The sequence below is a fragment of the Lycium barbarum genome, chromosome 3, assembly GCF_019175385.1.
Source record: "Lycium barbarum isolate Lr01 chromosome 3, ASM1917538v2, whole genome shotgun sequence".
Classification (NCBI taxonomy): Eukaryota; Viridiplantae; Streptophyta; class Magnoliopsida; order Solanales; family Solanaceae; genus Lycium; species Lycium barbarum.
In genome coordinates this window covers 122381546-122403537 of record NC_083339.1, presented here as the reverse complement: position 1 = coordinate 122403537, position 21992 = coordinate 122381546, and the positions used below count along the sequence as shown (strand labels likewise).

General features: G+C 31.6%; 1 protein-coding gene across 1 annotated transcript; it reads right to left on the bottom strand.

Annotated features, from left to right (window-relative positions):
* Positions 1-10254: 10254 nt before the first annotated feature.
* On the bottom strand, positions 10255-11605 carry LOC132632157 (small heat shock protein, chloroplastic-like). Its single transcript, XM_060347996.1, has 2 exons — positions 11210-11605; positions 10255-10789 (listed from the first exon to the last, which is right to left on the bottom strand). Exons 1-2 carry the CDS (start codon positions 11484-11486, stop codon positions 10356-10358), a joined length of 711 nt encoding a protein of 236 aa, XP_060203979.1. The 5' UTR covers positions 11487-11605; the 3' UTR covers positions 10255-10355.
* Positions 11606-21992: the final 10387 nt, after the last annotated feature.

Sequence of the window (21992 nt, the reverse complement as noted above, 5' to 3'; positions counted from 1 at the left end):
GCACACTTTCTCTCTCCCCCCTTTTCCTAAATATACACGTTTCTAACTCCCCATCTCCCCTAATTTCGTGCTTTTTAAATCAGTTTCTGATTTCTTTCACTTCCTTTTTTTACTCTGTATTAACTGTTCATTAATTTCAACCTTTTACCCCCAAAATTAAACTCTATTTCCTAAAATATGTAAGATTCTCTGTTATTTTTGCATTTGAGTTCATCTGTTGAAATATCGAATTCAAGTTGAGTTCATAATTGAGGTACCAACGTTTTCACTGCAATTTTTTTTTTTTTTGAAATTTTGAAAAATATAGTCAAAATATATGAAAAATATATCTGAAATATAGTCAACAGAAACCAGAATAAGTAATATTGAACATATTAATCAAAATATAATTAAAAAATATAGCCAAAATATAGTCATAATTGAGTTCATAATTGAGGTAGCAACGTTTTCACTATAACTTTTTTTTTTCTAAATATAGTCAAAATATATCTTAAATATAGTCAACAGAAACCAGAATAAGTAATATTGAACATAATAATCAAAATACAATTAAAAATATAGCCAAAATATATATATGAAAAACAACTAAAAAGTTCAGAAAAATGTAAAAAATAAAAAAGTTGCAATTACACAGTGAAACGTGTAATTCAGTTGATGAACAAATCAAGCTTTGCATGATTTATGGAACATTAAAAAGAGATTTTTTTTAGTTATATTTTGGGAAAAAATATGAAGAGAGTTTTTGAATTTAAATTTTATGTGAATGATTAGATGTTGAATGAGATATGCGATTAGATATGGAAAAGAATAAGATTTGCGTGATTTATGGAACATTAAAAATAAATTTCTGTTTAGTTTGAAAAAGATTTTTTTTCCTTAAATAGAGGCATTATTTGCTCAACAGTTCCGTGTATTTAGTCTATATTTTGGCTATATTTATGCGACGCGTCCAGGTCCTAAATATAGGAAAAACCAGCTACGAATTGTAAATAATGAACTTGTAATTATAACTTGTTAGAAGTAGCTAAAATAAAGTAAAAAGGAAAATAAACCCACTAACGTAGTGTATCCCAACTCTCCACATTTTCAAACCCCTTTCTCTCACCTTCTCTGTTATTTTCTCCATTTTCATTCCACGGGATCCTCCACTGGTTTTGTTACCCTAAATAGTAGTTGTGCACAAATTGGTAAGCTTTTTAGTTATTTTTTTAGTGAAACTTACATAAATAGCTACCTTTTATTGGTTTCTAACTAGATATAACTATAAAATGCAAAATTACCAAGCGTAGCTACTTTTCTTTAAAAACGCGTGTATTTCTGTTTTTTTTGAAATATAGAGAAATACAGTGAACAGCAAACACGCTCTAGTGAAATCAGGAGCAATTTATGGAACGTATTTTTTTAAATACACGAAAATATAAAATCAGGTTGAGTAAAAATAGGCTATATTTTTGGAACATATTATTGTTTTTCTTTTTAAATGGTAAGTTAAATTAAATCAACCATATTTCACGCATTCCATAACAACTCACGAATCTCTCTCAACTTTTATCACAATCAAAACTTTTCGAATTCAAAAACCACTAAAGATCTGAAAACTTTCAAATATAGAAAAATATATGTCGGAATATAATGAAATATGGTTGATTGTTTAAGAAATATAAAGTTGTAGTATGCGTATATACAATGGAATACAATGAAATATATCAGAAACTATTTCATAAATTAGAAATACAAAATGCAGAAATACAGCAAAATACAAAAATCGTGAAAACAAAGTGGAGTAAAAATAGGCTTTGGATTTCAGATTGGCCCAATAGATTAGTACCTAAGGCCCTGCCCATTAAAATATTAAGTCCAATATACAATTCTATACTAAATCAAATATAATATAGGGTTTTCTTACTTCTCAAGTCTCAAAAGTCTCACGTTAGTGTCACCCACGGCAGAGTTCTTTGTTATTTTTCCAGATGACTACTTAGATTTTATTTTGTTCATTTTCACTTTTCCAGAATGCTTTTATTTGGTATGGATTTACTATGTTGGACATGACTTGGATTTGTTAATCCGAATTTGAACTGGAAGGCTTTTTTTATTGAGCAATTAAAATTTAGATTTACCTCTATGGAACTAATACATGAATTCATTCCTAATAAATTTGCCTTAAGTCTCAAAAGTCAAATTCGAAAATTCGAAATATCCAAACCGAATAATTGGAAACCGAACTTAAAATATCCAATTCAATCTGAACTTATTGGGATTGGATTTGGATTGTAATTTCTTCAATCCGAAAATCGAATATCCAAACCGAAAATTTCATATCCAATCCGATGGCCTGAACGCCCACCCCTAATGAAGGATAACAACGACGGTTGTTGGTGATGGCGGTGTTTTCATAGATCTGGTGGCGTCAGTGTCAGATCTGGATGGAAACAGACAGATCTGGCCGGAAGTTGTTGTATTCACTTTTTTTTTTTTTTTAGCTTTTTTTGTTAATTTTTTTGATTGTATTCATTTTTTTAAGGTGTATTTGTTAGCATAAGGGTTGTTGTTGTGAAATTTTCGGCAGATTTGGCCTGAAATCGTCGGTACTTCTGGTCGGAACTAGTGGTTGGTGTTGTTGTATTCATGAATAAGACGATTGTATTCACTTTTTTGAGTTTTTTTTTTTGTTAATATTTTAGATTGTATTCATTTTTTTTAGGATGTATTTGTTAATTTTGGAGTATCTATATTTTTATGTATTCAATTTTACTCGCTGTATTCATGAATACAACGAGCCCGTTTATGAATACAAATAGTCATTTTATGAATACAGTGAAAAAAAAGAAAAAAATTCGCTGTATTCATGAATACAGCGAAAAAAATGTATATAGCAGGAAAAAAAATGAATACAGCGAAAAAAAAGTATCTACGCCATGTAAATGTTGAAAATATAGCTATGCTCAATTTTGAACCCCTAAATTGTAGTCATTTATGCAAAATTCCCAAAAGTTTAATTGTAATATATTTACAACAAGTTGGAGCAAAAAAGACTCTAGTCTACGTCAGAAAAGAAATTTGAACTGACATGATTTATTTATTTTTGATTTTCGCTTTTGTCAATTGCATATGACATCTTATCTTGAGCACTGGGCATTTGGATCCTTCTTAAGGGGACATAGTTCACACCAGAAAACCTTCATTATACGACAAAACCATGGACATAAATTTAATTCTTACGTTTAAGGTTTTTATTTGTGTTACAGTTCGGATGTGAGTTATACTATTTCTAAGTACAGCATTAAGCCCAAATATATACTACACTACTAAACAATCATGGTCCCTAAAAATGGGCAATCAGGTCTCATAATTGATAGAAATAGCGCTCGCTAGCTGACAAATTTTCGGTAAATGGCTTTGTTCTACTTTCGTTTTTGTTCATTTGCGACTTTTTAGATGGCTGTCTAATTTTCTTTTAGCAAATTAACTTTTTTTTTTATGAAAAAATATTAAATCGCTATCTAAAATTTGTTGTTTTGAAAGGCAATCTAATGTTTTGTGTTTCCAAAAACTATATTTGTATAACTTTTATAAATAAGGATAAAATCTAAATAGTGATCTAAAAATAATCAATAGTGTATGTAAATCCACCTAAGGTGCTAACGGTCACTTTTCAGCCTTATTCTTTAAAAAAATTGTTCTTATCCCAAAGTTTCAAGTTTCACAGGTAAAACTCTAGAAAATTATGTTGAGTTTCACTTTTGAAATTTAAAACTCCAAAAGAATAATTATTTTTCAATTACAAGAATTGAATAATAATATCTATTATTGAATTTCCCCGTACCTCTAGCTTAATTAGTTGCATACTTGCATGTCTTATGTAGTTAAGTTCGAAAATCCTTAAATAGCAATAGCTATGTACCAATCATACACTCGGGAAATATTTTGTATTATGATGATTCATCATAAATTGGCTAGTTGTAAGTCTAGCATAATTTTCTTCCTTTATTCGATCATGGGATGCCATGGCGATATAAGCAAGCCCATATAGTTGAGTTAAACTTGAAAATCCTTTTTTGAAAAAAACGAAGAGTTCTTTTTTGAAAGGAAGAGAAAAATAAACGGGAGTTTTGTATATGCAATTGGAAATCTCCTTATTCTATTACCTGATGACAACAAAGAATAAGTAAAAGAGAGTGTTCTGGAATGCTGATATCAACTTTATAATCTTGATATAAAGAAACAGCCAGGAACGACCAAAGAAATAATGAAACAAAATGCTAGTTGATTGGCGATAGTGATGTCTTGTTTGCTAAGTTGAATCATAAATGACATTTGTATGACAATATAATTTTTTTACCACATCAATAAATCAAAACGTGCCGATGCAATAGTAGGATTATACTGATCTGCTTCACTTGATTACTTGATGAAAGAAGTAATGCCTTCTAATTTATTTAAGTCTTATTGCTTATGATTATTGCTTATGATGTAGACTTGACCACATCAATAAATCAAAACGTGCCGATGTCATAGTAGGATTATACTGATCTGCTTCAACCTGATTGCTTGAGAAAGAATTAATGTCTTCTAATTTATTTGAAGTCTTATTGCTTATGATGCGGACTTGAACCTAATAATGATGTATAATTGGTGTTGTGGCATATACCATATTTAGCTATTTCACAGAAATATTTTCACCGTTAAGTCTATAACAAAATTCTGAAGTTGTTCTACGTAGAGATAAGTGACGGATTTGCTCCCGTTCGACATAGGTAGTTTTTACCATTTTTTTTTTCAAAAAAAAAATAAAAAAATTGAAACATTATTTGGTCATGGAATATGACCAATTGAAGAAGAATTTTCACGTTTCAAAAACTGGTTTGGGCAATTCATTTGGGTGAAAGTAAAATGCATGTCCAAACACAACTTCAACTTTCAAAAGACTATTTTCTAACACAAATTCAGAAACTCCTTTTTTCAAGTTCCAATCGAATGTATGTCCAAACGCTAGCATAGCGTATGAAAAATACATTTACAGTAAGTTTGAATCCAATCACAAAATAGTACTCCATCTGTTCTAATTAGGAGGGGGCTAATTTGCTCATGAAAATATGACTCGTCTAAATGCTCAAATTTAACAGGTTAATGATGTGTTAAATTTAGATCATTTAAAAGTTTGGTTAATATGTAGTTCAAATTAATCATTGAAAAACACTGTCAAAATATTTTAATTTTTTTTTTGTTTGATATGTTTATATATAGCAATAATATAGAAAAAAAGTTTTATAAGGCAAGTTTAGAACCGATGCCCACCCGGCTACAGCAGGTGGGAAGAAACATGATGATTGCATGCACCGGTGCTTACCAGGACTTACAGATGCCTGGAATGACTTGTTTGCAGCATGTTTAAGCAAATATCGAAGATAGGACCTAAGTTATGACGATTTCATTCTTTATGTACAATTTCTTCTTTTAATTTCTTACAATTTCTTTCCCTGAAGGCAATCTGGTTACAACTTGGTTGTAGTTATTTCTCATCTATAATATTTAGTTAGCGACTGAATATTAAAATTCGCAGAAAACAACTGCTAGCCTTCCATCACCTATAGCTAATTTTTTTTCTCATTTGATCAAGCTGGCTTACTGCAGTAATGGTCAAATCTGGAGTCCAGAACCAAAATACCCTTAAACAAGTGGGGTTGAACTAAAATACCCCAAAAAAACTGTGACAAAAATACCTCTAACGCAGTATTTTACTGCTTTATAGAACTCAGCAAAAAAAAAAAAAATTTTTTTGGCAACACTTAATGTTTTTTTTCATACTTTGACCAACGATTAGTCGTGTATCAAGACTCCGAAACGGCAATATTTTATATAGAACCTGATATTTTTTTTCTGCGTACAATAATGTAGGTTCAATACATCAAGGACACGTAAATGTTCGCATTGTCATTTTAGGGGTTGAAAAGGTGCCCGAAGTAAGTTTTGTTTGAAAACTTTTGGTCTAAGTATTTTATTTTTGTAAGGTTATTTTAGTCAACTTTATATATCGAAAAAATTAGTCAGCTGAAGCGAAATTGACATTCACAGCTACATTACCCCGTGATTTTTACGTTGAAATCTATTGCGTATCATCACATTGTAAGTAAAGAAAACTAAAAACTTCACGCCAATTTAAGGAAAAATTGAAATTGAATAGCATAACAGGTGCTTTTTAAAAATCGGCTCGGCCAAACCATCTTGTGGCAGTTTGTCCGCATAGATCTCAAAAAAATACGCATAATAAAAACAAATCCTGTAAAACGGACATCCGAGCACGAAGTTAGGACCATCTAAAGTTTGACCACTTTACAACTAGTTTTTCTCCCTATATTTTTTAAATACGTTTTTATCTAATTGAATTAGATTTATATTCAAAATAAAATTATGTCTTGATTAAAAAATAACACGCTTAAATCAAAACCTTTAAAAATAAAACACTTAAACCTAAAATTTCCAAACAAAACTTACTTCGGGTACCTTTTTAACCCCTAAAACGACGATCTGAACGTTTACGTATCCTTGATGTATTGAGCCTACATTATAGTATGCAGAAAAAAAATCAGGATCTATATAAAATATTGACATTTCGGGAATTTTGACACACGACTAATCGTTGGTCAAAGTATGAAAAAAAACACTAAGTGTTACAAATTTTTTTTTATTAAAATAAGATGTTCCGATCTTTTTATGGAAAAACACTAAGTGTTCCTTAAGTGTGTTATTTTTTAATGCGTAACTTTATTTCGAATATGTTGCAAAAAAACATTCGTGTAAATCGGACGTCTGAGCGCAAAAAATCGCGTTTATTCGAAATAAAGTTACGCATTAAAAAATAACACACTTAAATCTAAACCCTAAAAATAAAAAACTTTAAGCTAATGACATCAAGTCTTCAAACAAAAAAGGACTTCTATATATATAGAACACTTAACCTAAAAATTTTAAACAAAACTTACTTCGCGCACCTTTTCAACCCCTAAAATGACGATCCGAACGTTTACGTATCCTTGATGTATTGAGCATACATTATTGTATACAAAAAAAAAAAAAAATCAGGTTCCATATAAAAACTGACGTTTCAGAATTTTGACACACGACTAATCGTTGATCAAAATATGAAAATAAAAAACAACACTAAGTGTTGCAAAAAAAAAAAAAAAAAGGTTGACCAATTTTTTTTTACTGGGTTCTATAATGCAGTAAAATACTACGTTATAGAAGAAGAAAAAATTTTAACACAATATTTTACTGCGTTAAAGGACTTAACCGCGCCATTACGGTTAAGTCCTTTAACACAGTAACATACTGCGTTAAAGGTACTTTTGTTACAGTTTTTTTCTGGGGTATTTTGGTTCAACCCCACTTTTTTAGGGGTATTTTGGTTCTGGACTCTCAAATCTAGCCACTATCTAATATGGTTCCTGAAATCTAGAGATACCAACACGCCACCCCCACCCAAACCCCGAAACAAACAAAAATAATAATAATCAATTTTTGGTAAGGGTTGGGTGGTTAGACTATGATTCATTATCTAGCCCACTAGTGACATTTGGCCCGTGCTTTCAAAATTAAGATTAAAAGTTAAATTTGTAATTATTTTTTATTTTTTTTCGCTTTTTGTGACATTAAGTTATTGAAAGATTTGTTCGATATTTTCTGCAAACTCTAGCACAGGCCGAAAACCAAGATTAAAAGCTAAATTTGTAAAAAAAAAAAAAAAAAAACCGCTCTTTGTGACATTAAATTATTGAAAGATTAGTTTGATAGTTTCTGCAAACTCTTAAAAACAAATAATTCCCATATATTTAAATTGCATAAAAATATTTAAAAATTGAACAAAAAATCTTTTTTTTTTGTCCTTACTTTAGACCTTTTTTTTTACCTTCAAACAAATACGTGACATAAAGTCTCTTAATTTTTTAACAACATTCAATATGAACTATAACGTTTTCTTCCCCAAAAAGAAAAATAGTTTGGTTCTAAAGACATCAATTAGATATGCTATATTTATTCTTTTGTTGAGATTTTAATGGATTACTTACAAACAAAGATAACTTTCAAATAAATAAAAATAAAATTTTATCCTTTACAATTGTTTTTAGATGTTAATTTCAATTAAATTATACAAAATATATCGAAAAGATGAAGAAAATTAATTACTTTTCTTAATACAATTAGACTTTCCTTTTACTTTCTAAAAATTTACGCAATGAGATAATGACATTTTTTCTTTTGTTAGTTTAAATGAAACATTTTTTTTTTATATAAAATGTATATTTTAATGATTTTCTCAAACACAAATAAAGATTCAATGCTTCATGATTCATTTAATCATGTTTTCCTGTGCTAACAAACACTGCCTAATATATTTTTTATCAACCGAGAAAAATAATACTCAAAAAACATAAAAAGTTTACTTGCTTTTGTCACAAGTTATTTTTGACATTACTATTGCCTGGAAAATTAAAAAATTGTTTCATTAACTACATATTTTCAAAGATGTTCTCAACATTTAAATTCCTCTGTAAAGTTCAAATTATAGTTTCTTTTTATGTAATTTTTAAGTGTAAACATATATTAAAAAAATATTTATGAATTCATACAGAAAATTAAACTAATTGACCGCGTAATGCCTTGCATTATTTATTTTTGATGAATGGAATATAAACTACAACTTACATTGTTCGTTACGCATATAAAATATTATTAAGTATGCGTGCATCAAATTTAAAAAAAATATATATTATAATACACCAAATAATATCCAAAAATGAAAGTTGATTTTGTTAAACAAGAGCGATATGGCTAATCAACATTCAAACTGACAAAACATGCCGATGAGAAGATTCAAATTTTAATATTGTTAACAAATGATTAGATAAAAATAAATATTTTAAGTAACAATATCTAATCCAAATGATGACCAATTTTATTCATTAAATTTTCAAAATTTCACACCAAACAATTAAAGAGTTGTTAATAAGAAAATTTCATTTGCGTAATACATATTTTAATTAAGGTAATTAACTGCAAATGTGGTATATTCTCTCATTCAAATTATGCATAGTGATTGTATTTTTTTTTAATTAACATCATCATAATTCACAATTTTTAAAGCATAATTCTTTAAATCGATTAAAATTGGGTGTGACACCTTAAGTAATAAAGAAATAAAATAGGAGTAAAAATAAGGCATATGTCACACCAACTTCAAAAGAGTTAGTCTAAGAGGATTTGTATTATCAAAAAAGGCTTGAAAGTAGGGTTGGACGTTTAGTTTTTCGGTTCGGTTTTATCAAACTTCGGTTTGACTATTTCGGGTTCGATTTTTTGAAGGTAGACACCGAACACCGAACCAAACTAATTCGGTTCAATTCTTTCGGTTTCGGTTTTTTAAAGTTCGGTTCGGTTTCGATTTTTTCAATTCGGTTTTTTTGATATGATATTAGAAGCGATTCCTTTGACACTAATTCATATTCTCAAAAGCAATAAAACATAAAACTGATAAATTGAAATCAAAATCAAACAAACAGGATATACAAGAATATAAAACTATAACCATAATATAGAATTACTAGGTGTTATATACATACCGTAAGAATAATTAAGAAAACACATAAAGGACATACATTAATCCTAAAGACACATCCGAATTGTCTTCCTTCACATAATTAATTTTCTCAATTGAAATAGAAAATTAGGGATACAAATGCAAAAGAGGACTTGTTACAATTGAATTTTTTTGGCTTTAAACTTAATGGGCCTGAACTATTTTAATTTTTTTAGATAATGTATTAAATTTCGGTGTGTGTTCGATTTTTCGATTCGATTTTATCAATCTTCAGTTCAGCTATTTCGATTTCAATTTTTTGAAGGTGGACACCAAACACCAAACCAAACTAATTCGGTTCGATTCGATTTGTTGAAGTTTCGATTCGATTCGGTTTAATTTTTTAATTTTCGGTGTTTATGCCCGCCCTACTTGAAAATGCCTTGGCATTTCTAAAATATCCCATAATAGAAAAAATAATAAAAGACAAGCATAAGGGTAAATTCGAAGAGAAATTTTTTAGTTGGCAACTTCGATTGTAATTGTAATGTAACTAAAGAATTAAGGACTAAAAAAACTTTAATTATCAGGCGCCTTCACCAGCAGAGACCACGTTGGCAAAACTACTACTAGTAGGAAAGGGAAACAGGAAGAGCTAAGAAGCACGACAAACAGTATTGTAACTCAGATTGAACTCATATTTTTATATATGCAAACTTACATTTAGAGAAGGTTACAAAAGAGCCTTATAAAAAATAAAAGCTTGGGAGCTTTTAATTTAGTTGATCTGCACGTCAGTCACCTTCTTCTCAACTTTGGTCTTAGGAATCCAGATGAAAAGAACTCCATTCTTCAATTCTGCTTTAATTTTATCTGTATCGACATTATCCGGGAGAGCTAAACGAGTGTCATAGGAGCTGTAATTTCTGCCCCAGAAGTGTTCATCATTTCCGCCTTCTTCCTTTTTGTGTTTGCCTTTAATGATAAGCATGTCATTTTCCACGGATACTTTCACGTCTTCTTTGGAAAGCCCAGGCATGTCGAAACGCATCTTGATTTCATTTTCATCATCATGGATGTCCCAAGGAGCGCGTATTTCCCCAGCTGCTGCCCTGTTCCTTCCTGGGAATGTAAGGGCATCTTCGAATAGTCTGTCCATAGTGTCCATCATCTGCCGCATTGTTCTCATGGGTGACATTGGATCTAACATTCCTGTTCATCAAATGAATCAAACATCTTAATCGCAACTAAATTGGCAGGGCTAATTAATCAAATGCTACGAATTTGAGGTATATAGGTTCAAGATTCTACTTATTTTAAGTTACTAAGTACTAAATTAATTATTCGTGAATTTCTTAAGACCATGGGCGACCCCAATAAATAAGAATAAATAATAAATTTTGAACCTAGTAAATTATATGAAATGTGATATAATTTCAAACGGAACACATAAATTCAAATCATGAATCCTTGGAAGATCGTGAAATTAATTAATAGTAGCACGTTAACTTGCATCTATGGTGTTAAAAATTCCTTAGTTTGATACATGTCAATTCTTTAATTTTGTGCACAATTGACCATCAAAAAAAAAAAAAATATAAAAAATGGAACAGAAGGAGAAATGAAACATACCAAAAGGGGAGACATCAAGAGCCATCCTCCTAGGACGGCGTTCAACAGCAGTGCCTTGGTTGTTTCCTCCTTGACCACTGCTGACATGAACGTCCACTGATGTATCTTTGTTATCTCCAGTGGCCTGAGCTACCAGCCTAGGCGCTGGCCTTCGTATGTTGCATGCAGATGGAAAGAAAACAGAGCAAGGTGCAGCTATCTTGTTGTTAGTCCTATAAGTTGCAACATTTGACACTAAAGGAGACGCTGATGAAGATGTTATAGTTGTGCCAGCCATTAGGGACACTAGAACAAATTCAGAAAGAGAATCTCTATCACAGGATATTGTTATCAAGATTTCTTTCTTAGTGAATTGGTCTTGTTTTCACTTTTTGTGTTGCTTAAGTTAGTGCAATAGAAGAGGCTATTTATAGGGAGAAGAGAGAAGGGTGTGGAGGAATCTTGAAAGTTTTAGATAAAACAGTGAAGGAGTGGTGATTGCCACAGCTCTCTCCATCAATTTCCCCATATTTCTTCTGTGTTCTCGAAACATCGCATATTTCCTAAACTTTAGAGATGTAGGGTCTCTCTTTCAGCATTATTACGTTTTGAAATATTATCATGAACTTTGCAAAATTAATCATTTATACAGTGCGTCAATCAACTTCATTGTATCACATATGTTTATTTCCAATTGATCAAATGAAATTGACGATGGTTATTTTTTCGGAAATGAAAATGTTGCTCGTTTTCTTATCTTAAATATTGAAAATTGTACTTTTATAAAATGCTAGTTGATGTCCCATTTTGGTCCAAAAGCATTGTTTTAAAAGGCGGGGGCGTAAGGCGGGGCGTTTTACATACGCCTCGAGGCACGGGGGGGCGTAAACACCATGTGTATTTAATTTTTAATATTTCTTAAAATAATATAATTACAATAAATATTTTTAAATAGGTAAAATTACATAAAAAAATAAAAGAAAGTTGTAAATAAATGAAATATATATATATATATATATATATATATATATATATATATATATATATATATATGTGTGTGTGTGTATGTATGTGTGTGTGTGTGAGCGCGCGCGCGCTTGATCCTCACAAAAAAAATGATCAAAGCCCATTATACACCGCTTATAATTTATAATTATATATAATATAATTTTACAAGTATAAACAATACAATGAAATAAAAGCTATTATGAAATGCAAAACAATTCTAACATTTTAACTTTCAAACACGGAAAAAAACACAGTTTCTTAAAACACTATTACTATCATACTATTCATTTTATCTCCCTATAAGCAAATAATCAATAAAATTTATCAATATTACAATTAAAACATAACTTCTTCATGAACAAAAAATAAAATTATATGGTAATTCTGATACATAGGACTTATGACCAATGACAAGTGAAAATGTACAATTCCGCTATGTGTTTTTTTTTAAAAAAAAATAAGTGATATTCACCCTCACGACATTCTCAAATAGTAAATATCCAATACTACGACTTGTTATATGAGTTACACCCAATCTTCTATTTCTATAGATGAAAAACTATTAAGTATCATTATTTTGTTAAACAATTATGAGGGTGAATGATTTTAATTAAGGAATTTAAAATATAATTTGTGTAAGAACTGTTAGGCGAGCCCTGGGCGTTGGGCGTTAGGCGTGTTTAAGGCGTACGGTTGGGCGCTTAGGGCGTAAGCCTCATAGAAACTAAGCCCCGCACGTTAGCCCCAGGGCGTTTTGCTACTGCCCTGCCCCGAGGCGAGCCCCGGGGCGAGTCCTGACACTGCCTTTTAAAACAATGTCCAAAAGCAGTTCAATTGAAGTATTGAACCTTCGAAATAGACAAAATTTGGACATAGAAGGGGCGGGGCGGCTCAACATATTTAGTGGTCTAAAGTCGCATTATATTAAGAGGCCAAACTTCTTTCAATAAATTTTTTAATTTTTTTGACATTTCTTAAATTAGCTTTTTGAAAAATAAAGTTATTAAGTAATACTCCTTTCGTTTCAATTTATGTGAACTCAATTGACTGGGCACGACATTTAAGAAAGAGTGAAGACTTTTGAAACTTGTGGTTCAAAATAAGTCTTGAATATTTGTGTGGCTCTAAATCATTTCATAAAGTGTATTTGTTTCCAAATTAGGAAAGAGATCATTCATTTTGGCACAGATTAATAAGGAAATAGGTTCACATAAATTGAAACAGAGGGAGTATTGTTTAATAATCGATTTCCTCTAATAGTTCTTTTCTAATTAACAATATCATCGATTCGTTTAATTTTTCTTGAGATATTAGATAAGGAGTTCCTTTTTGAGATTGCATACAAATTTCAGTTTTTACATCCTTCTTTTTGGAGTTTTGAGTGACTTGATTCATATTTTCGAGTTGCTATATTTGAATTTTAGCGTGTAATAAAAAAGAATACACTTAGGGAGTATACACTTATGGAGTAAAGTATAAAAAAACAACAAATGTGATTTTTTTTTTTTTTTTTTAAAAAGGCAAGAGAGAGCTCGAACAATAGGGCATGATTGTAGAAGTTGGTAATTTAGTATAAAAATAAACATTTATAACTTTAATTTTTATATTTTAAGTAGGTTTATCTATAAATATTCTTTGGATGTTTTTATGATAAAAAATATTTAGTATACAAATTTAAACTTTTTGAGACAATAGATAGCTTAGTAGAAAGAAGAAGAAAATAAAAATTATGAGAAAATAAGAAAGAAGATTCAATATGAAGTCATAAAAGTACAATCCTTTAACAGTACATATATGTGCTACTTGATTGTGTAAAGGCCTACTAAATTTGCTACTGGAAAAGCTACGGAGAGAGAAGTAAAAGCTTCAAATGAAAATTGTGAAATAAGAGTTTAGTGGGGATCACTTTTTTTTTTTTTGAGGAGTCATTCAAAAAGGCTAAAAATTGAGCATGTGGCATGAAATCATTGCCCCTTAGTCGGAAGCGTCAACGGAAGGCTTCTAGACTCTTGGCGGAAGGTATAAGTTGACATATCTCAGCACTAATTTTTATATCATGTTTGATAGAAAGTATAATTTTTTTTGGGATAAATTTATATCTTATATCAAATATGATACAAAAATTAGTGTTGGGATATCCCAGCTTATACCTTCCTATCTCACTTATATTGGAATTATTTTATATTATCTTTTAAATGATATAAAATAATTCCAATAGATGAAATAAATTAGTTCCGGGATAATTTCGACTATCTACCAAATGACACCTTATAAGGAGTAGTAAAGCCATAGTATGTACTTTTTTCCTTATATCCTTATATCATGACTTTGAATCATTAATGAATTCCTTTCGTTAAGTTTTCTATCTTCTACACAACTCTAATTAATTAGAAAGAAGAAAAGTTAGGAGCCATTTCTCGTAGCCCAATAATAAACTTTTGTAATTTTTGTATCTCTTTAAGAAGATATAATTCTACTAAAACTTGGAATTCAAGTAAAGTTTGTCATTTTAATCAGGTTCGTTTCTCTTTGTTGAATTCTGGTTGGATAGATTCATACGGTCAATTTAGTATCGATTTCTTTGTTCCATACGTGTTACTATATACTCCCTACATCTTAATTAAAAACACGCATATTAAGCAATAAATAATGTTATGTAAAATTTACCAAATTATCTCTATATAATAAAAAACAAATTACTTTTACCTCGGTATTAGAGCATGCACAAGAAGTAAACTTTTTGACACTGGGAATCCAACAATACCAAGTTACTATGTGACTTTTCCAATCATCATTTAGATGTTATATACTATATTGTCCAAGGTAGAATTGGGAAAGATTAGCTACTTTATGTATTGATTTCCTAAGATGACACTTATTACGTGATAAAAAAATTTGATTAAGGTGACACTTATTATGAAACGGAGGGAGTACTAATTAATTAAATATTCCTTTAGATTTTGCAACAGACTTTTCTTAATACCGAGACTAGAAAAAAGAAATTAAGTCCCAGCTTAGTATATCTTCTTTGTCAATTTTGCTTTATAATTGTTCAGTTACATTACAATGCTAATAGACCAATAAAATGTAGTTTTTTTCAAAACAAAAAAATCAAGGATCACCATGGTGGCATTTGGGGTTAAGGCATTGACCCCATAGCATGTTTATTGCCAAAAAGGATGAGAACATGGAGGAAGACAGAGACCTTGGCCTCCAGAATGAGAGCAAGACTGATGGAGACTCTCCATATATATAGTTAGATAACACAAAAACATTAGCTTGTTATATGAGATGTTCTCCATAGCAAGTGGCAAAAGCTTGTTGCAAATGAAGTAAGCTATACAAAAGTTCGGGACATCGGTCCATATGACACTGTCAATAGAGCTATACATCATTAATGACAAAATGGTTTAATCTTTGTCTGATTCTAAAGTTGGGAATTACCTGTTGGTCCAAGGTCAGTGAGGTAGCAATGTTGTGAGGGAGAAAGTTTAATTTCTCTATGAGAGTAAATTCATTGCTCCTTTCTCCATGACTAGCCAATTGATCTGCAACCTTATTACCTTCTCTGAAAGTATGAACAAAAGTGAAATTATAGTTGCTAGAGAGGTGGATAATCTGTTGGATGATATGGTGGATCTGCCAAGGAGAATCCATTTTGCCATTAATCATGTTAATGATGAGTTGAGAGTCAGCTTCAATAATCACATTGTTGAGATTTCTGTTTATGCACTAGTTCACACCTTGAAGAATAGCTTTGGCTTCTGCATAGCTGTTGCTGCATTGTCCATAATTATCTGTAAGGCTATCACTAGGGGTGCACTTGGATCGGGTTGGGTTCGGATTTTTCAAATACCAAACTAAACTAATTGTGTCGGGTTTATCAATGTATAAACCAAACCAAACCAACAAAAGTCGGGTTTTTCAACTTCGGATTTTTTCGGGTTTTTTTCTTTTTGGAAAAACTCTTCGTATAAACATATACTTTTGTCACGCCCCAAACCATGACTTGGGCGAAACACGACACTCGGTGCCTTACTGCATGTGACCGAGCGAACCACATGGCTTGCTAAATCATCATGAGGCATAACATGAGCGGAATATAACGTGAATGCATGATAAGCCTTTATAAAACGTAATAAGTCATAATACTTAATAAAAATACTTATTTAAACATGAGTGCGGAAATAACATAAATGAGCCAAAATGGCTATACGACTCCAAATGTCTGACATAACATAACTGACTTGTCTAATCTATGAAACCTCTATCATGAGTCTGACTAGAAAACATACTTACTGAGACAAGGCCCCAACATACCTTAGATGCATAATTAATCATAAAACAAAAAGTTGTCTAAACCCCGAATGAGATGGGGCTCACCAATAAGCTGATACGAATGCTGTCCTACTGAGCAAATGTGTCGTCCTGTAAATCAACACTTGCATCGTGAAATGCAAGCCCCCAGGCAATAGAAAGGGGGACGTCAGGACATTGAATGTACTGGTATATAAACCAACTGAATGAAATAACATGGGACATGGATAACATAATAAGAACTGAAACTGGACATGAACATGAGCATGAGCATGGATACACACACACACACACACACACACACACACACACATATATATATATATATATATATATATATATATATATATATATATGTATGTATGTATGTATGTATGTATAAAACATGAGAAAAACATGGTAAGTAGGGAGAGCATTTCATAAACCGACAATATAATATCACCACGTAGGTACGTGGAGTCTGGTACTTCGCCGGACCAGTAGAGCCCCCATAACTTTCCAGGGTATAAGGTGGAACGTGCCTGATGGATCCATTCAGTGTAAAATTAAGGAATCGTCCTAACTGGGCGGAGCGATCCTTGTCCTACGGTGGCTACGTAGTTTCAGGCTATCTGAGCCTTCTCGGTAACTTGTGCAACTCCCAAAATATGAACATGATATAATTGGCTAAGAAGCCCATGATTTTTCATGAATTAACTTGTACTTGACTTGTAATCATGATTTCACGAAATAACTTGTAAACATGGTTTCATGAAATATCTTGTATTTAGCATGTATGTATCTTGTATCATGGCATGAAAGTAATTATATAATATAATTGCATGAAAACTTGTAGACATGTAGGATATTCATGAAATAATCACTTTTAATTAAAAATATGCATGCAAGAACCCATGAAATACAAGATATGGGTTTTCATGGATTACGGACTGATTCTCAATAATCATATGGAGTTATTAAGAATACAATGATAGAATAATAGCAATTCATACATAATATAATCATGGACATAGACCTAGGGTTATCATGAGCATGGTATAGAAGAAACCCTAGTTTTCGTAAGGATTCATACTCTATGGATTAAGAGGCGTGGGGAAGAACAATGATATTCCCACACGTAGATAGCAACCCTACATACCTGTAAACGCTCCAATCCAACGAACTAAACTGCTTCTTTGATGAAGAACACCAAAACTCTAGCTTTGAATCGCTTGAGATGAATTTACCCTGGAATCCTATGTTTTGGTTGAAGAATCATGTTACAATTCATGAATTACTGTTATAATTACTTAGGAATCATTAGAGCGATCTTACCTTGACGTGGGAGGATGAGGAGAGGAGAAAAGTGGCTGCTTAGGGCTTTAGAACGAAGTTGGAATGTCTGATAAATGAAATTTCGAGTTAAGTGTTGAATTTATAGCATGGATCATTTTGGACCCTTTATCTCGCCGAGCGCGGTCTATGGCTTGCCCCTGCTGCGCTTTGGGCCTCGCTCGGCGAGCTCCCTTGTCCATTTTACACTTAGACAATTTTCTTGACTTTGTCTCACTTTTGGACCCCTACCTCGCTGAGCGCGGTCCAAGGCGAGCCCTTGCCTCGCTTTGGGCCTCGCTCAGCGAGCTTCCTTGTCAATTTTACACCAAGTCGATAGCATTTAGTAAAATGGGCATAACTCCTAGCACAGAGCTCCATTCAGGCTTCATAATATACCGTTCAAAAGATATTTCAAAGGGTTACAACTTCATGTTTTACATTTTCTAAAATTATCAAAGGATCTTCCGGAAATTGGGCTAGAAGGCAGACGTATCGAAAACTTAGTCGATTCTACCGAATCTGAAGAACCTCTCTATTAGCCATTCTGAGAAGATCATATCTCCTTGGTCCGAACCCCAATTGAACTGGTCCTGATATGCTTGGAAAGTTATTTCTATGCACTATAACTTTCATTAAGGAACCTTTTACAAATTCTTAATGAATCAAGGGGTTATGGGCGCCTGAATTAGGCTTGTCAACCACTTTCGTAATACGTACAAATTTTCAAATTTCTTCTGAAACTCTTACGATATGAGTCTAACCTTTATTTTAAGATACGGGGTGTTACAACTTTAACTTTAATTCAAATATTTCTTTAGTTCTAGTAAGATACAACTATATAATTAAGGTGTTTCTTAAGAAAATAACATAAAATGTGAGATGAGTGATGACATTGTAATAAAATATTCAACAAACAATTAATGAAATCACATAAAATAAATATTTCTAATTAATAAGACTTAATGAAAATGATCCATAATCTAAAACTACAAAGTCATGCAAAAATAAATGTGGCTACTAAGTATTAATTCAAAGGAAAAAATAATACTAAGTTATGTATTTTAACTGTCTAAACCAATGCAAAACTAAAGAATATATATTGAACATTAATATTGTCATTCCTAGCGTCATAATTGAATTTCTTTTGTTAGCATTAGCATTGGTTTGATTTTGGTTTGGATTTTATTTGAGTTACTAGCATCTATTGACTATAAAACTTATTGAACCAAGCTTGAAATAATATGTAAGACAATAATTGTGAAAAAACTTAGGAAATATTTATATTACATTACATAAAATTTTTATGAATAAAATATATTTTAAAATTGTATACATCTAATGTCGGGTTGGTTTTGTTCGGTTTGACTTTTTTTAATTAAAACCAAACTAAAATAATTATGATTGGTTTTTTTTTCTCAACAACCAAGTCAAGTTCAACCATTAGTCGAGTTTTTTTCTCGGTTTAATTCGGATTGTTGGTTTGGTGCGATTTCTCAGTTTTCTCTGTACCCTAGCTATCACTAAGTTGCCATCACTGTTCCTTATAATTCCACCTCCTACAGCACTGCCAGGGTTGCCTTTGCTGCAACCATCTATATTAAGCAGTGTTTTTAGAGGCATTTTTAGGAGGGGTTCCGGGGCACAAACTAAAGACACAGATCCATAGGGCGTACGCCCTAGAATTTGGGGCGTAAGTTCCGGGCGCAAAAGCGTAAGCCCTGGGCGTAAAGGCATACGCCCCAGGAGTTAAATTTAATTTTTGTGGTTTTAAAAATATTTTGCTAAAGATTATGATTTTTATTATTGGTGTAATGATATTTATACTTTACATTACGTGTTTTCATGTTGTAGTATTTTTTTTAGAATATATAAATAAAGAAGCAACTCTCATAGAAAATAACACTACCATAAATAATTTTCTTATATGATTATGTCTGAAATTGATATGATAGAGATTTTACAGCACTATGTTCCTGAAGCAACTTCAGCTATTTTTTGTCATTGCTCTTACATTTTTTGCCCTTCTCCTTCTTTGAATATAGAAATAAAAGTCAGTGCAAATATTACTTGATTGTGGGAAGGACTAATAGATCTGGAGATTGATAATAAAGTGAATGAAGATTTCATTTTAAAGATTATCTATGCTATTATCATTTTTTGTGTTGTTACCTTTCTCAAATAATAATTATAATAATTCTTTTTATATTATTGGTGATTTATCTGAATTTATCTGCAGGGTTTTAATGAGAACTTTACATTTGCTTATCTTTAAGTAATAAAATTATAAAATTGAAGATACATGAGACATACAGGCACCCAGTAGATCCATGGGACTTACGTCCCATGTCTCGGGGCTTATGCTTCAACCCGTACTGTGTAAAACGCCTCGCCTTGCACCCCTGTCTCTTAAAACACTGGGACCCTCTCCAAAGTACTGCAAATATCAACCGAACCTGCAGGAAGATTAAAGTTAGGATATAGACAGTTGATTAACATGATCAGTGATGTTTCTATAGAAGACACGTGGATGTTGTCAAATCTGGCTTTTCATTTGCTTTGCCATATTTCCCAACATATGAAAGTTGGAAGGCATGGGACAAGTGTGGTATGCATATCTTTGTTAATTCTGGAAAGCCACCATGACATGACGATTTGTCTAGTATCCCCATCTCTGATATTAATCCCACACCTCTGACTGAAAAGGACCAAACTTCTTAGGCAATATGACTTTTGCAAAATAAATGCAACTAGATTCATTCATGTGGCCGTTGCAACTAGATGAGATAGGAATTTTGAACTTCCTTTTAATAGACTCATTAGTTGGGATCTTGTTCAGAATCATCCTCATCATGAAGAAAGAAATTTTAAAGGGGATCTTTTTTTGCTAGATCATAGTTGCAGTAAAGGATCTAGCTTTTTGCATTTTTAGCTTGTGCAAAAGCAGTTTTGCAAGAAAAGACACCTTTGGCATCTAAAGACCATATAGACAGTGATCATATCCATAGTGAATCTCAACCTGGAGAATGGCATTGATCAAGTTATTAGGAATTTCCTCTCTGAAATAGTTGATGATCCAACCATCCTCATAAAAAAAATCCTTCAATTTGACATTTTTGGGAGCATTTTAAAAGTTGATAATATCATCAAGAGCACTCTTGCAACACCAGTTATCCTACCGGGAAAAGATTTTACCATTTCCAATCTTCTAAAGAATAGGATGTTTAATGTCCTAGATGTACATAAGCCTTTTCCAAATATGAGATTGTCCATAAATCATTTCCTGATAACAAGATATTTCCTTTGTAGTACTTTGCCTCGAGAAAATCTCTAAGTAAACTTTTTCTTGATTCTAAATTTCCTCCAAGCTTTAGCAGAAAAAATGTTATAGAAATCCTTGGTAGATCTAAAGCTAGCTCCCCCTTCCACAGTAGGGAGACAGAAGTCCTTCCAAGCTATACAATGGTGCTTGTTTTTGTTACAGTCCTGCCCCCAAAATAAATTATCAATAATTTTTTCAATTTGTGCAAGAACAATCTTGGGAGGGTCAACAACAAAAAGGATGTACCTTTACCACCGTAAGATAACAAGTTCCCTTACCATCCTTGGAGCATATTAGAAGTTTTAGCAATCATATTATTGAAATAAACAATTATCTTAACTCCTTTATAGATTGGACAACCCAAATATTAAAAAGGCAAATGGAGTTGAAAAAAACTAGTGATATTTGATATAGGGGGTAGGGAGGTTGGCAGAAACCAAAAAATCAGATTTCCTCTCATTGGGGATCAGTGAAACAAATATGCAGAATGTTGGAGAAATAGGTATTCCTTTCTTTTTTTCTTCTTATTTTAGTTTTGACATCTAAATACTAAATATGGCTCTTCTGTTATTTGTAGATTTGGAAACACCTGCTTAGAGCGGTGCTTTTTCTTGTTAAGCTCAAATTTTGACGCATTTGAAGAATCTAATTCGTCAAGTAACGCTGTCTCCATTTTGTTTTGGTTAAGACTTCAGAGGATGTCATAAGACATCGTTTTGCAAAACTCCTAGCAAGAAAGAGAAAAAATAAAAGCTGAGAAGAATGACAAACAGTATTGTAGCTTAGATTATTCAAACTTATATTTAGACAAGGTTACAAAAGAGCCAAGAAAAAATAAAACCGTGA

Coding starts and splice junctions, on each gene's coding strand:
- LOC132632157 (XM_060347996.1), bottom strand. CDS start 11,486: ATGGCTGGCACAACTATAACATCTTCATCAGCGTCTCCTTTAGTGTCA. Junction 10,790..11,209: donor TCTTGATGTCTCCCCTTTTG/GTATGTTTCATT, acceptor TTTGATGAACAG/GAATGTTAGATCCAATGTCA.